This window comes from Eschrichtius robustus, chromosome 15, assembly GCF_028021215.1.
Source record: "Eschrichtius robustus isolate mEscRob2 chromosome 15, mEscRob2.pri, whole genome shotgun sequence".
Taxonomy (NCBI): domain Eukaryota; kingdom Metazoa; phylum Chordata; class Mammalia; order Artiodactyla; family Eschrichtiidae; genus Eschrichtius; species Eschrichtius robustus.
The window spans coordinates 90,930,810-90,947,052 of record NC_090838.1 but is presented as its reverse complement, the minus strand read 5'-3'; the positions used below and the strand labels follow the sequence as shown (position 1 = coordinate 90,947,052).

Here is a 16,243-nt window from a genome sequence, read left to right as displayed (position 1 = left end):
TCTTTAAAAACCATCCAAGGTGGGTCACTAACTGTCCCCTGCCCTGCTTATGTTATCATTCTACCCTTTGTTCACTGTACTTGTTTTGTTTTTGTTTTTAATTTATTTTACTTTTGGCTGCGTTGGGTCTTTGTTGCTGCGTGCAGGCCTTCTCTAGTTGAGGTGAGCGGGGGCTACTCTTCGTTGCGGTGCGTGGGCTTCTCATCGCGGTGGCTTCTCTTGTTGCGGAGCATGGGCTCTAGGCACATGGGCTTCAGTAGTTGTGGCACGAGGCTTCAGTAGTTGTGGCTCGTGGGCTCCAGAGTGCAGGCTCAGTAGTTGTGGCTCACGGGCTCAGTTGCTCCGCGGCATGTGTGATCTTCCTGGACCAGGACTCGAACCCGTGTCCCCTGCATTGGCAGGAGGATTCCCAACCACTGCGCCACCAGGGAAGCCCTTGTTTTTGTTTTTAATCGTCTGTTCTACAGGTACATTCCCCACAAACCTATTTGGAATAAGGTGAGGCACAGATATATCTCTCGCGTAGATTTGTAAACTAATCCTTACATTTGTGTACACACATGCACACCTGGGATAAGAATTTTTAAACTCCCTCCTGTGATTTAACAGACAATACACAGAGCTCGTGGACTTAGCCGGGCCTGTCCATGACTCTTAATAAAACTGTGAGTTATACACACCTCACTATTAATCACAGCTGCAGCTTGACTAATCTGGTTGGAATAAACAAGTTATCACGAGAAGGACACATGTTCTCTCTCTGCCTCACTTGTATTTGTCATCCATTACTCCACATGTTCCCAACTAACCAGAAAATATCCTCAAGGGACACAAAGCTGGAAACAGCATCCGGGACTCGCCTCAGGGTCTCATCACTAACTCACTGCTGAAGTCACACTCAAAGGGGGCTCACAGGGCAGTTCTCAGAGACTGAGCTGGAGGAAATTTCATCACAAAGGGCGCGTGTACTTTTTTGACTTAAAAGGAAGAAGACCGCCGGCTGACTGTAGGTTCCCATCTCCAAACCCTCAGCCCGCCGGTTCCAAATCTGGGCAGCAGCCCAGTCTGAGCAAAGGGTGGGGCACCCTGAGTCAATCAACTGTCCAGCTTCCCCTGCTCAGGGTGAGGCACGATTCCTTTTTTCTCTTCCTGCTACACTTGACCTCACTCGTGGCGGTTTCACCAGACACTCAGCATTCACGCTCCCGGGGATCCCGGTAGGTCAGGGAGGGAGTTCCGGGGACAACGCTGAACCCACGCAGCCCCCTGTCAGTCAACAAACAAAGCATCTCTGTGTCAGAAAAGACAAGCAGCGGTGCTGCCCTGAGGTCTCTTCTCAGACAGATGCAGGAAGAGCACAGGCAGAGGTGGGCTTAGGCAGAGCAGGCCCTACAGGGGCCACGGCCCAGCTCGGCGCCTGCAACACTAAAAGAGCTTCAGGCCGCATTGGACATGCAACGCCGATTTCCACAAGTGAATTGTACCGGCAAAGAAAAAAAAAAAAAAGAATCCGTTTTTTTCCAGGTTGCTCAAGGGCTGCCAATTTTGAATTCTGAAATTTAACTTAAACTCCAAGTTAGGACACTTATGCTTTATCAAACATGTGGACAAACACGTGTGTTTTATATGCAAAGCAGGCACTTAGTGTGACTACCACCCTTCTGTGTAATAGGGATTCCTAAAACGTGCTGGGACCCACCCCACCTCCCTGAGTCCCCGTCAACACCGCAAGTCTATGGACTTGAAAGGGATACGATTGTGTATCTCCGTGCAGGAAAGCTGCACAGACCTCTCTCAGCCGGGTGTGACTTTTCTATCCAGTTAGGAGACGTTAAAGCAGATGTATTACTTTTCTACGAGGCCTTGATTGATCACATCTATTGTGAGATACAAAAGAAATAGCACAGAGTTGAAAGCACAGCGATGGGAAATGCCTGATGCTCAGATTCCGGATCACATGGGCGCTTCTCCGGTGACTAGTGCTGTCAGGACACGGCTCCCCACACCAAAATGAGCCCCCAGGCAGAGCGGCAGGGGCAGCTTGCGTGGACCTTCAGACACGGGAGCCCCCTGCACCCCAGGACCCTCAGTGCTTTCCTGAACGTCAACTCAGCTATTCCTACAGGACTCTGTGAGGTGGGCTCTGATCATCGTCTCCTCCCCTCCCCTCCCCTCCCCTCCCTCCCTCCTTCCTTCCCTCCCTCCCTCCTTCCCTCCCTCCCTCCCTCCCTTCCTCCCTTCCTTCTTTCCGCCTATACCTGAGAAAGAGAAGAGAATTAAATACCTAAATCACACAGGGAGTAAGTGGAGAACTCAAGTTCAAACCCAGGTCTGTCTCTCTCCAAACTTGAGAGCTGGAGACAAATCTTTTTGGGCACCAGCCCAGGCCCAGAAGGAGCCGCAAACACAGGCAACTCCTAGCTCTCTGTGACATAAGTTCTGCATGCACATGTGCTGTGTTGAAGATGTACCGTGAACAGAGCTCACGCTGCTCCAAGAGAAGTTTTTGTCTTTTGCCAACACCAGTGGACGTGAGAACCTTCCTAAAACAGTTGCACTGGGAGCCAGAAGATGATCTGCCAGGTCACTCCTAGCTTGCAAGCCTTATGCGATTGTACAGTGCCAGTGGCTATGGGCAAATCCTTTCTCTAAAGTACAAGAAGCCCCAGGGAGACGCTCTCCTCTAAAGTTGCCAACAACACGAAAGGCAAGCTAGTAAAGATGATCAAGTATATTTACAACGGTTATACGGACGAGCAGATTCCAGGACAATGCATTTTTCAATGGTTACTCACCTTCTATGGGCCCTGCAGAATGGAAGGCACTTCGATACCAGAGTACAATGTCGATCTTAAAAACGTTGTAGATACATGCAGCAGACACCGCCACGCTGGTCAAGACAAGAAGCCCTCCTATCAAGTAAGCTTGAAAATCTGGAACTACAAATGATGGCAAAAAAAAAAAACCAATAAATAATAAAATAATAATACTACAAAGAGTCAATTATACACTTAACTTACACAAGTCCCATTACATACGCCAGATGGGTAGTAAATGTCAGTGAGGGGAGCACTTAATTATTCCTTTACAGTTAAGTAATAGGTATGGGGAGTAGAATAATTTGGTCTTGACCATGAGTTTGGGGAAGAAAATGTGATCTTGGGAATCTGGAGAGGGAAAGTCTGCAGACCCCTAGCTCCAGACGGTGGGTGTGGCATGGCTCTGACCGCAGGAAGACTGCTCCCCTATCAAAGCACACATGACCGGGTCCTCCTTACTCAACACTAGACTCTCCAGAGGTGGAGCCTGAGAACCTTTACTGGGGAAGTTCCCCAGGTGGTTCTGTTGCATGTTCTTCATTATATTACTGTTATAACCGCCTTCCCAGTTACTCAAACTTGAACAGCAGGACTCGTGTCATAAATAAAGAACCTTCAGCTGCCTCTCCTGGAAGCCATCTCCGTGGCTTCATAAGACTGGCTGAGAGCCAAACTCCCACCTCATCCCCTCTGGGCCAGCAGAGGCCAGGCTGGGCACCTGTCTGCAAGACATGGTCTCAGGAAGGGCGTTTACACCCCGCTCTGTTTTGTGAGCACATTGCCAAGCAATTAAAGCAAAAGCAGTGGGCAAGAGATGACCAAGGAGAAGAACCAATTTCTCTGGAACTCCAAGCCCCCTCAAAACATGCTCCTACGTATCTAAGAAGAGGAACAGCACAGCTTTCTGCCTGACCACAGCCCAAAGCGGTGCTGTCAAAGAAGGAGGCTCTAGGAAGGCGAGAACTAGAAAAGAGGAAGTGGGAGAGCGGAAGAGAAATCCTCCCCATTCTTAGAATCCACCGCACGTCCACCACTTCCTTCATTGGCCCCCTCCCTGGTCCTCTGGTCCCCACTGGAAAGTGTGTGTGGGTAGGAGGGTGGGCGGGAGTGGGGAGGGGAGCTTACTGAAGAACCGATCACAACCTGCCCTAGGCCACACCATGTTGCAAACATTTTGCAAAGAAATCCCTATGCGTGCTTGTATGTCTTCAAATACATGGCATAATAAAGCACAATAACTAAAAACACATTCTGTGTCCCCAAAATTAATCCATTGATTAAGTCCCAGCATAGCCATGTGGATCTGCTCTGCACGCTGGTGCCCAGTTGGTCCTGACCATGAGTTTGAACCTCTAGCTTCTATCTGTTGGATGGAATCGCCTCCTCCCCGCTGCCACCTCCCGCTTCTACGCTTTTTACCAGCTCTTGGAGCAACAGTGCCACCTCTCCCCTTGGGAATATCTGTGTGTGGGGACCTTTACTGTACACATCAGGGATCTTGGCACTGCAAATGGTCATGATAAAAAGACCACGGCCACAATATTTATGATTCAAAAAGCCTCTGGTAAGTAAACAGGAGTGTTGGCCTGAAATTCTTGGGTTGATCACGCACTGCATTCAGGAGTGTCGATACCCTCTTCTCTATAATTGAGCTAAAAGACAATGAAATTCCAAACAGGAAGTTAATGAATAAGTTCAAAGGAAGTATTGGCTTTGAAACTGAAATAAGTGGAAAACTCTCTGTTGAGACATCAGGTGACCTATTGAAGGCCCTATTTAAGGGGGTATTTACCTTTTGGGTCCACCTGGCTACCACCAGCCTTAAACTGAGATGGTAGCTGAGAACAAGTGATTAAAGGAAATTCATAGGAGGGCACACCCAACCCAAACAACTTTCTAGAGAGCCTGCTTCCGATCATCCAAATATGATTCACATCTGAAGGTGTCTTCAACAAAAATCAGGAAGTCCAATGGAGAAGTTGTAACCTTACTTCAGGTCCCAAGGAAAGCAACAAGAGGCTTGGATTTAAGAGGGTTTGTTCCTAAGAATTTAGGGAAAACAAAACAGAGTGCACACGTCCAAATATACATTGCATGTGAGATATGAAATAAGTGTTGATAGGAACAAAGATGAATTTAGTAAGCGTAGGTTTCTTAACTAACCTGAAACAAAGGAGATTAAGGACATGTCCCCTCTCCTGTATGATCACCAGGTGTTAACTGATAACATCATTAGTTGCTCTGAGCCTGGACTTTGCCTCAGAATCCTTCTGAATACAGTACTTCCACGTGGTTACTACCTATAAGCCAGTATTGACATAGAAATTGACACTGGTCTTCCTCAGTCTAGGTTGAGGCAGATTTCAGTTATAACCACTTCAGGTATTGTGCAATTTCCAAGGCTTCCCACAATCAGGTCCCCCTCTTTTCTCTGGTGTGGACCCTGAGGCACTCTCTCCAGCAATTTTACTCCTAATGATGTATCACAAAGGAATGCTTCTACATGAGCGCCAGGACCAACACACAAGAATTTCCATAGCATCATGATTTGTCAAAACTGGAAACAACTCAAATGACCACATAGTTACAGTAGAATGGATACACTGTAACCTGGTTATTCAATGGAACAGGATTCAGCACTGAAAATGAATGAACTTCTGCTACACGCTACATCACCGATGCCTCAGTGAACCCCATAAACCTAAGAAGAGAAGCAACACATCAAAGAAAACCTACTATGTAACTCTCTTTATATAAAGTTCAAAATCTGTCCAGTAAGCAGTTGGAAATGCAGAGTTGCCACGTGGGAAGGGAAAATGTCATTGGAGATGTGGAGTTTGTTTTCACGCACACAGGGATGACAGTTGAAACCATGAGGATAAGGGACAGTATCAGAGAGGAGGGTATAGAAAGAGTGGCTCTGAGGATAGAATCTCAAGAATCACCCAGATGTGCCATAGAGGGAGATGGGATGCACATGACTGATTGGGGGAAAGTGATCCCAAATGACTTTCGATGACAAAGAAAAGCCATTGAGCAGAGGAAAAATAGACAGTGATGGCAGATAAGCCAAAACTCCTTCTACCTGAGGCACCCAAGAGGGCTCCCCCTGGTCCAGAGTGAGAAGGGGGAGGTGCTGTGTGCTCATTCACAGGAAAGGCACCTGGGGACAGTGTGACCTTGGCCTCCGGGCATGGAAGTGAGGTAGGGAAAAAGCCCAGTCAGGAGTGCAGGCTACTGTGGACACACACCTACTGATTGCCATTCAAAGGGAGGGGATGGACGCTAGTGAGACTTTAGCTAGACGCACGCAAACATGGCTTTAACTGATCCTTAAGGGACACTGGAAAATTCAAGCCCTCTCTCTTGTGTGTAGCTATCCAAAAAAAAAAAAATAGGTGATATTAATAGAATTATAAAAAAGCTGTCTTGGTAAACTACAGGCTTGGTAAACCTCTTACAAGGTACTTCAAACATTTCCCCTGATACATTTAAGAATTGAAAGTTTTTCTCGAGATTATGATTTCATCCTTCACTATTTACTCTCTGGTTCCATCACCTCCAATGGATAATCAGCACACTCTGTACAGTGTTAAGTGCACAATCTGTGTACACACATGGAATTTGAAGCCTTCCTGCTCAAATATGAGGATTCAGCCTCTACAGATAATTTTACAAAGTTACATGATAAAAATATACATTAGCACTTTATTTTTACATCACATGATTTATAATAAACAACCTAAAAGCTGAAAATCACAAGTACATGATTATAAAAGTTGAGCAAGCAGGTTTAATAAAGGAATACTTCTGTGTTTTCTAGAGTTCTGATGCATAAAATCTCAATGCATATTAATAGGGAGCTTTCTAAGGACACTGTAGTGAAGCCACAGCCTGACCCCAAGAACATGACCAGACAGGGTTATCAGCTTTTATCTAGATTTCATATTGAGTTTCCCTATTTAATACCACTCTGTTGCCTCACACCAAACATTTCAAGTCACTCCTCTTTCATTTGTGTTTCCTTGCCATCACCTGGAACACTCTTGAGCCGAATGCATCCCACTAGAGTATTACCTGGGAGTTTTAGTATAACGTAAGCTGCAGACACTCCAGCATGGCATGTGAAAGGGTGGCCATAATCTTCCATTTTCACTTCTAAGAAGGTTATGTTCACTGTGTAAAAAAGATGTCCTTGAAAAACAGTGTAGTTTCTATGAAAGAGGAGCCAGTCATTAATATGTACATGAGTTGTATTTAACCAACATATTTTATAACCTTTTGTCTGGAGAATAAAGTTCTTTCCTGGAGAACACTTGGGGCCATCGTTTCACCTTAAGAATACCCTGCTGGCTCAATGAGGTGATGGATTGTGTAGCACCAAATTTGCATTTTCTTCTAGACAGTGATGCAGAAGTGTAGTCCTTTGAATTAGAGACACCATCCTCAGCCCAAAGGGGCCTCCCCCTATCCCTCTCCACTCATCCTAACCGACCTACACTGCAAAGCCCAACACAGGTTCTTCTGCCTTTTGACTTCATTAGTCTTGTTTCATACCACTCAACTTAAACCACCATAAATTGGGTTTCCACCACTCCAGTAGCTAATGATCGTGCATCGTTCTCCCAAGAAACCCTGTGTCGTGGCCATTTTGCTATTTAAGCCTTGAAGGCCCATGGCCTTCCTAAATAGGAATGAGGCTGGTTGTAAGGAGTAGCTGAGAGAAACTGATCTTGCTGCTTGGAGCCATACTTTGTTGTTTTGTCTCCTCTCTCTATGACCCAAGCAGGAGTAATAACATGAGCATCTTCTCTGAACCAGATGCTTGGCCCCACAGTACTGAAAAGGGCTTGAAAACTACAACCAAGAGGAGTGAGGGGAGAGACAGTGAGAGCCACCTAAAATAAAGCAGTACCAGCACCAAAATCATTTAGATGGAGAAATTCGTGCTAGGTTTTAGGGAAGCCAGAAAAGCAAAACACCTACTCGCTTCCTTCTTGAATTCGTTTGGATTCCTTGTAGTAAACATTGACCAATGTGTTATTGACCCTCCAGTAGCGCGGGTTTGTGTTACCCCGTGTGTCTGTTATATTGCAGTCCACGATGAGGGTGGAGCCTGTACAATCAAATTCATAAACACACAATGAAAACACTACCAAAGTGACCTGCTTAACAAAGGCACCTTGCTTCTGAGCCTTGAATATATTTCAATTACCAAAAATGTCCCCCTGAGGTCAATGTTCATCTACTGTACATTATTCTCTCCCTGGATGGAAAGGACGAGGACACATGACCTTCCAGGATGCCTATTGTACAGAGACAGGAATAAGCTGTCAAACGTCACCAGCTTCAGACCAATTTTCCCACAATATCAGGGGCACACATACTGCTTCTACTCTCAGTAAACTTAGCAAAGTTTACAAAGTATTTCACACACGTTTTCTCCTTCAGTCTTCTTATCGTTCAGACACTCCTACAAGGCAGAAAAGGGGCAGAGCTATTATCCCCATCTTACAGATAAGAACACTGAGGCTCAGACAGATCAAGTGCTTTGCCCAAGGTCACACATTAGAGGAAGGAACGAGATGTGACTCTGGTTTCCTAATTCCAAATCCAGTGCTATTTCTACTTCACCATTTGTGACCCCTACCCTTTCCCTCTTTCTTTTATCCTGCCTCCACACGCATTCAAAAATTATATTAAATAAATATACATTTCATTTTATTTTGCCCCCAAAGCCTAATAAATTCGATCTATTTACTACATGTAAAAAAATTACTGTACTTCTAAACAGTCTACTTTAAGTTTCTTTATTCTAGGTGGTATTAAGTTTTTTTTCTTTGTAAAATATAACACAGTTATGGTAAAAAGTATAGAGTATAAATGTAAAGTTACTGTATTATTAAAAATCAAATATCCACATCACCTTCACCTCATCCAGAAAATAGTATATTGCCAAAACCCCAGAAGCCGCCCACTTGCTTTCCTTATTTTATATTTTATCACTGCCTACTCACCCCTGAACCCTGGCTTCCAATGATCGATGTTTAGTTGGTGATGTTCACCCACGCTGTTGTGTGTCACCATAGTCCATACAGACAATGGACCATACTAGTTCTTTTTTTTTTTTTTAATCTTTATTGGCGTATAATTGCTTTACACTGTTCTGTTAGTTTCTGCTGCATAACAAAGTGAATCAGCTACATGCATACATATAACCCCATATCCCCTCCCTCTTACGTCTCCCTCCCACCCTCCCTATCCCACCCCTCTAGGTGGTCACAAAGCACCAAGCTGATCTCCCTGTGCTATGCGGCTACTTCCCACTAGCTAGCTAGTTTACATTTTGTAGTGTATATATGTCCATGCCACTGTCACTTCGTTCCAGCTTACCCTTCCCCCTCCCTGTGTCCTCAAGTCCATTCTCTACGTACAGAATTATCTACCAGTAAAATTGGGAGATTATACATTATGCCTAGCTCCAACTTGAAATGACATGCCAAGCTGTTTTCTAATAGTTGTACCACCTGACGCTTCCACCAGCAGTGTGAGAGTTCCTGTTACTGCACAGACTCCGATGCCTGGGATTGTCAGTCTATTTACTTTAGCCATCTTTATGTATGCATCCTGATATCACCTAGTGAATTTAAGTTACATCTCCCTAGATTGCACCTGGTTGAGCACCTTTTTAGCCTTTTTATTGGCTGTGTTGATATCCTCTACTTGAGCTGTCTGTCCAAGTGGTTTGTCTGTCCTCCCACCAGGTGGCCTTCTCCTCATTATTTTGGAGGAGCTTGGCCTAGATCCTGCCTACGAGACCTTTGCTCACTTATTTCAAGTATCTTCTTCTACTCAGTGGCTTGTCTTTCCACTCTCTGAATAAACAGAAGTTCTTATTTCTAACGTAGCCTCACTTACCAATTTTTTCCTTCAAGACTAGTAATTTGTATCTTCTTCGTTTTTTTTAACCTTTCCTTACCCCAAATCATAAAGGTATTTTTCTAGAAATGTATGGTTTTGACTTTCATAGGTAGGTCTACAATTCACTTGAAATTATTTTTATAAAAGGCACGAGAAAGGGGGCAAGTTTTGTTTTATTCTATATTACATCCAATTGTCTAGGGCCATTTATTGAGAAGACTGCACTTTCCCTATTACTCTGTGGTGTCAGCTTTGTCAAAACCAAGTGCTTTGCATGCATGGATCTATTTCTGGGCCTTCAGTTCTGTTCTACCGTCGATCCTCATACCAGGACTAGATTGTCTTTTTAGCAAATCTTTTTTTAGAAAATCTTGAAATCTGGTGTCACTCATCCTCCCATTCAGTTCTTCTTCATTAAAAGTGTCTTGAGCGGTCCCACCTCCTCGCCCAAAACGGAGCCCGCGTTTCCGCAGAGCTGTAACTCCCGGCTCGGGGTCTCTTCCCTCCGCCATCACTGAAGTGCCCCGGAGCCCGAGGGGAGGGCGGCCTCACTGAGGCTGCCGGCTCTGGAGGGGCCCCGGCGGCCGAAGCCACGACAGTCCTGGGGACCGCGGGCCGGTTGTTTCAGCAAGTAACTTAAAAGTGTCTTAACTATTATTCAATCTTTGAGTTTTCATACCAATGTCATAATCAATGTATCAAATTCTACAAAAACCAAAATCTGTTAAGATTTTGACTGTCTTCTTCCTCCAAACAAAGAAAAAGTGTTCAGTAAGTCAGTTTTGAGTGTGTTGTTTCTATAGGTTTTTAAAAATAGATTTTTAAAAATCGGATTAAGGACATTCCCTTCTATTCTTAATAAAAGAGTTTATTTTTTTTTAAATAATGAATTCCCAGTTCAAGTTTTCTAAATGACTTTTCTGTGTCTATAAGGTAAGTGTATTATTTTTCTCCTTTAGTTTGTTTATGCAAAATAAAAGTGTGAATTATCTAATATGAAGCAACTTTGTATTGCTCCGTATAACCCCAGTTTAGTCCTTTATGTATGTTGTTAAAATAAATTTGCTAGCAATTTGCTTCACATTTTTCATCTGTGTTTATGAATGAGATTTGGCCTGAAATTTTCGTTTGTAATAATGTTCTGGACTTCCCAGGTAGCACAGTGGTTGAGAATCCACCTGCCAATGCAGGGAACACAGGTTCGATCCCTGGTCCAGGAAGATCCCACATGCCACAGAGAAACTAAGCCCGTGCACCACAACTACTGAGCCTGCGCTCTACAGCCCGTGAGCCACAACTACTGAGCCCGTGCGCTACAACTACTGAACCCTGCATGCCTAGAGCTCATGCTCCACAACAAGAGAAGCCACTGCAATGAGAAGCCCGTGCACCACAGTGAAGAATAGCCCCAGCTCGCCACAACTAGAGGAAGCCTGTGCACAGCAATGAAGACCCAATGCAACCAAAAATAAATTTTAAAAAATTAGTAATATCCTTGTTGGGTTTGGGTGTCAAGGTTTTCCTGACCTTATAAAATGAGATAAGGACTATTTCCTCTTTTACTTCTCTCTGAAACAATTTGTTGAAAATTGATGTTATCTCTTTATTAAATGTTTTATAGAATTCACCAGTAAAACCAACTGAATCTGGAATTTTGTTTGTGGGAAGATTTTAAATTTATTTAATAGTTATATGATTATCTTCCTCTCTATGACTTATCATTTTCTTTCTAATTATCTAAACACAATGGCTAGAATTTTCAAAGACAGGAGAGGGGAACAAAGTTAATTAAGAGCGTTAATAACAGGTATATTTATCCTTTCTAGGTGTTTATGAAATCCACTAGGGTATTCACATGGTGAGTGATATGTAGACAACTATCTTTTCTTATAGGCATTATTATTTCTTTGAAAGTTCAAAAGAACTAAAGAACTCTCCTTGAAACACGTGGGTCCAGAGCCTTTTAAGTATTGAGTAGATTTCATCTCCTTTCCATGTGTTGCTTTGTAAGCTTTCTCATTTCTGTCTTTAATGTTTGAGTTTCTCTGCATTGGGGGGATTAGATTTGCTGGAGCTTCCTCTATCTTCTTTTTCTATTCCACCCCACCCCAGCCCCAACCCTTCTATCCCAGAACCAACTTTGTAATTTATCAATTCTATTTGTTGGTTGTTTTCCTTATAATAACTTTATAATTTTTTACGCCTATCTTTTTTATTTCCTTCCATGGAGTTGTTTAGTTGCTCTTTTTTATAGAGTTAAAGGGTTAGATTATAGATTTTAATGTTTTCTACACTTATTATTAATAATAATGATATTTAAAGATACATGCTTCTTTAGAACTCACTGTTGGTCACATTCCATGAAGTTTGATATCTTCTCTCTGCCATTATTTTCTAAATATTCTGTACCAATGGCTTTGGCTTAATCTAACCAAGAAAGTAAATAATTAGAAGCTAAATTTGTTGTTGCTTAATTTTTTTAATTAGTGGATTTATTTTTTTGCTGGGTTTATCATTGTTTTGATTTTAGCTGTAAATTTCTAGATTACCTACATGGGGATTATACCACGTGGTCTGTATAATTTCCTCTTTTGGGACTCTGAGTTTTTCGTAGATGTTTATGAGTGCTATCCATTAAATACATTATTCTTAATATATTACTAGAGTATTTTAGATCCTTATTTGACTAGCAAATTTGTCAAAGCCAGAGTATGTTAAAATCTCCCACTATAACTGAAACTATTGTACTGTCTTGTTGTATTGTCCTTGTATTTCTGAGAGTTTAGCTTTATATATTTTATTTTGATGCATGGCTATTTGACACATAAACATTTTTATTTGGGGAGGGATAATTTTTATTAGTATAAAACGATTCAATTTGTCATTTAATTTTTTGCATTGAAAGATATATTATCAGATTGAAAGATTAATATTGCAAATCTGATTTCTTTGTATTGCTGTTGTATGCAAATCTTATGCATATCTTGCTTATGCACTGATTTTTAATCTCCTAGGACATGTATTTTTAGATCTGTGTATTTTGAGGAGAGCATATAATTGGATTTTAATATTTGACTCAACCTGAACAACTTTTTTTTTTTTAATTTTTTTATTTTTTGGTTGTGTTGGCTCTTTGTTGCTGCACGCAGGCTTTTTCTAGTTGCGGCAAGTGGGGGCTACTTTTCATTGTGGTGCACGGACTTCTCATTGCAGTGACTTCTCTTGTTGTGGAGCATGGGCTCTAGGCGGGTGGGTTTCAGTAGTTGTACCGTGTGGGCTCAGTAGTTGTGGCTCACAGGCTCTAGAGCTCAGGCTCAGTAGATGTGGCACACAGGCTTAGATGGGACATGGCATAGTGGGATCTTCCCAGACCAGGGATTGAACCTGTGTCCCCTGCTTTGGCAGGAGGATTCTTAACCACTGTGCCACCAGGGAAGTCCCAAGCATCTGTCTTTTAATAAAAACTTTGTTTAATTTATTTTTTCTTTAGAAGGTACTCAACACATTTTTACCCTACTAGTGATTAACTTTAAATTTTAAAAAAGTATTTGAGTCCCTTTTTCTCCACTTAGATCACAAACTGAGGCAGTGTTTATTGATCCCTTCCTATGTAAAATAAGGAAAATAACATGGTAACTTCCCCTACTCCTTTCATATCCTTCCTAGTGTGAGATAATATAACCCAGGACTCTTGGTCAACATTACTTAATAGTAGTTTGATATTACATATCATGTCTTTCAGGAAGGATTTGTCTTTGCGTGAACAGATTTACAGTAATCTTTTAGACCCATAGTGACTGCAGCCAGACCTTTCATAGCACAACCTCCCCACCCTTCTGCTCTGTGATTTTTTATTTTGATACCTCTCCTGATGAACTCAGGTATATACAAAGCTGGAAACTGGATACACCTGTATGGTATTTATCTTCATTCTTGAAATTCAAAAACATTCACAAGGATGTGTGGACTTACTGATTCCTGCCCTTAGTGATTTCGGAGGCTTCAATAAGTTTACTCACCAAGGTTTACTTCAATTGAATTATTTTTTGGATAAATGATCTTAGGGATTCTTCTTCCATTTCCCACTTTTCCTGATAAGAAATCATACCCAGATGAAATTGTATTAGAAACATTCCCAACTACTTGAATGCAATAATAACATAAAGAAAACATGGTACTGAGCATACCTTCAATAAACGTTGGTCAAGAAAAAACAAAACTCATGATGTGACAAAATATCGCTCCATAAGTGCATATTTTTCAACCAGAAATAATTGAATTGCTAAGGGGAAAAACTAAAAGCTGGGCTACTAAGAGAGTTCACATCACCATTATATATTTGACATAAATATAAACTGATGAGATTGTGTAATAAATTCTCATTGCCTAGTCATCCAGTACACGTCTTAAGCAGTGGTGATAAGCAAAGTTCTGGCCTGGGTCCTAGACAGAAAGAAACAGTGACCCTAATGGTCTGTTCTCGGTTCCACTCCTCCATCCTCCAACCCTGCTATTCCATATTCTTCTCAGACCTTCCTTATTCTGCAGCTTTTTCATCCCTCTCCCCCACTTTATAACTGCCTTCCTTGTATTGACTCCCCACCCCTTTGTCTTTCTCCACGCCTTCCCTCCCCCATTTGTCTACCAATATTTGGCAATCACCCTCTGGATCCCACATTCCTCCTCTCTATTTGGGGTGTGAGGCGAAAAAGTTATAAGAGGGAAGCTATAAAAATGCAAAAACATATGTCCTTCATGATGGCAATAATATTTGCACATTCTACAAACTATTCAAATTCAGTACAGTAAGTCCTCTGCATACAAACCTTCAAGTTGTGAACTTTCAAAGATGCTAACTTGCGTTTGTGTGTCCACATGAGTTAGTTCATGTGTCTGGCGTACATTGTCACATGTGTGCATCCTCTACAAGTGGTTGTGCTTTTGTGTACTTTACTGTACAGTACTGTATAGAGTACAGTATCTTTATTTCAAGCCCAGGATGTCCAGAAGCAAGTGTAAAAGCAGCGGTGATGTAGCTGGTACTTGCCTGTTCACTCGATGCCAGCACCTGTATGCCAGCTCTCGCACTGTACAACTGTACTTTTCAAGGTACTGTACTGTAAGATTAAAAATGTTTTCTTTATTTTGAGTGTTTGTTCTTTATGTATTATTTTTGTGAAAATTATTATAAACCTATTACAGTACAGTACTACATAGCCGACTGTGTTAGTTGGGTACCTAAGCTAACTTTGTTGGACCTACAAACATGCTCTTGGGATGGAACTTGTTCTTATGTAGGGGACTTATTGTATGTCCCAAACAGAAGTCATCACCAGCCAGTTAATATACCATCTCCCACTCAATCACACACATAGAAAATCTAGATGTCATTCTAAGCAACAGCTTTTCTCCCACCCTCTTCATATGACCATCACCCAGCCAAACTAATTTTACCTCTTAGCATTTCTCAGTCTGTGCCTCTTTCTTTACACCTAAACCCTATTTTCTACTCTCTACTCTTTCCCTAGGCACTTTCATTCACATCCATCTCTTCAATTACCATCTAAAGTTCAGTGACTTTGCAAGGTGTAACTCTAAGCTCCAGACCCATATAGGCCATGACCTACTTGACATCTCAAGTCACCAAATACTCAGCTCACCCATGACCAAACTCATGATCTCACTCTTAAATCCAGTTTTCCTCCAGAGTTATCTTTTTTCCTTGAATAGTATCACCATCCAAAAGGCCTAGCTTCCTGGACCTTGCCACATCCCTCACCCCACATTCCATCTGACACTAAGACCTGTGGATTTTACCTCCTAGAATGCCTGGAGTCCATCCACCTCTCTCCATCTTCAGTGCTACCATGACGATTGTGCCTACCTGATGTCTCACCTGCATTTCTGCACCTGCCTCCTAACTGCCATTCTTATCTATAGGGATCGTTCTGTGCACAGTGGCCACAGTGAGCTCTCAGAAACATGTTACACCATGCTACTCTCCTGCTCTCAACTGCTCTGGCTGCTTCCCATTGTTCTTAGGAGAAAATCCATGCTTCCCATCTTCACTTCCAGCGAAGTTCAGATAGTTACATCCAGATGTTGCAGCAGCCTCCTAAGTGGTCTCCAGGCCTCAAGACCCCCTTCAACTCCTGCTCAAACCATCTTAGGACTGATCTCATCCATTACAAACGCAGCCTCATGGCTCTGCATTTACACTCATCCAAGGGTTCTTCAGCGCTTCATGGTAAAACCTGCGTATAACCAGCCCCCTTGACCTTTCCCCTGTTTAACTCCATGACTTCAGTTCCCGCCACTCCTCAGCTCACAGTTTTTTATGCTCTAACAAAATTACTTTTAGATCCAACATAAACTATCATGGTAGACACTTCCACGCTTTGCCTGAGACACTTCTCTCTGTCCCTCCTCCCTCTTCTTTACTTCTGTAAATCCCGCTCATCCTTCAAAAATTCAGCTGAGAAGACATTTCCTCTTGGAAAGCT

The 16,243-nt window shown here is 42.5% G+C and overlaps 1 protein-coding gene across 3 annotated transcripts in view; it reads right to left on the bottom strand.

The window, feature by feature from the left end:
- Positions 1 to 16,243, bottom strand: part of IL1RL2 (interleukin 1 receptor like 2) — a 40,706-nt gene that overhangs the window by 6,485 nt on the left and 17,978 nt on the right. For 2 of the 3 annotated variants that reach the window (XM_068564653.1, XM_068564654.1), the window contains exons 6-9: positions 13,760 to 13,831; positions 7,806 to 7,935; positions 6,897 to 7,033; positions 2,796 to 2,939 (exon numbers count right to left, since the gene is read on the bottom strand). In XM_068564653.1, the coding sequence (XP_068420754.1) occupies positions 2,796 to 2,939; positions 6,897 to 7,033; positions 7,806 to 7,935; positions 13,760 to 13,831 (483 nt within the window). The remainder of the gene's footprint in view (positions 1 to 2,795; positions 2,940 to 6,896; positions 7,034 to 7,805; positions 7,936 to 13,759; positions 13,832 to 16,243) is intronic. The other variant, XM_068564655.1, reaches the window with a different exon arrangement.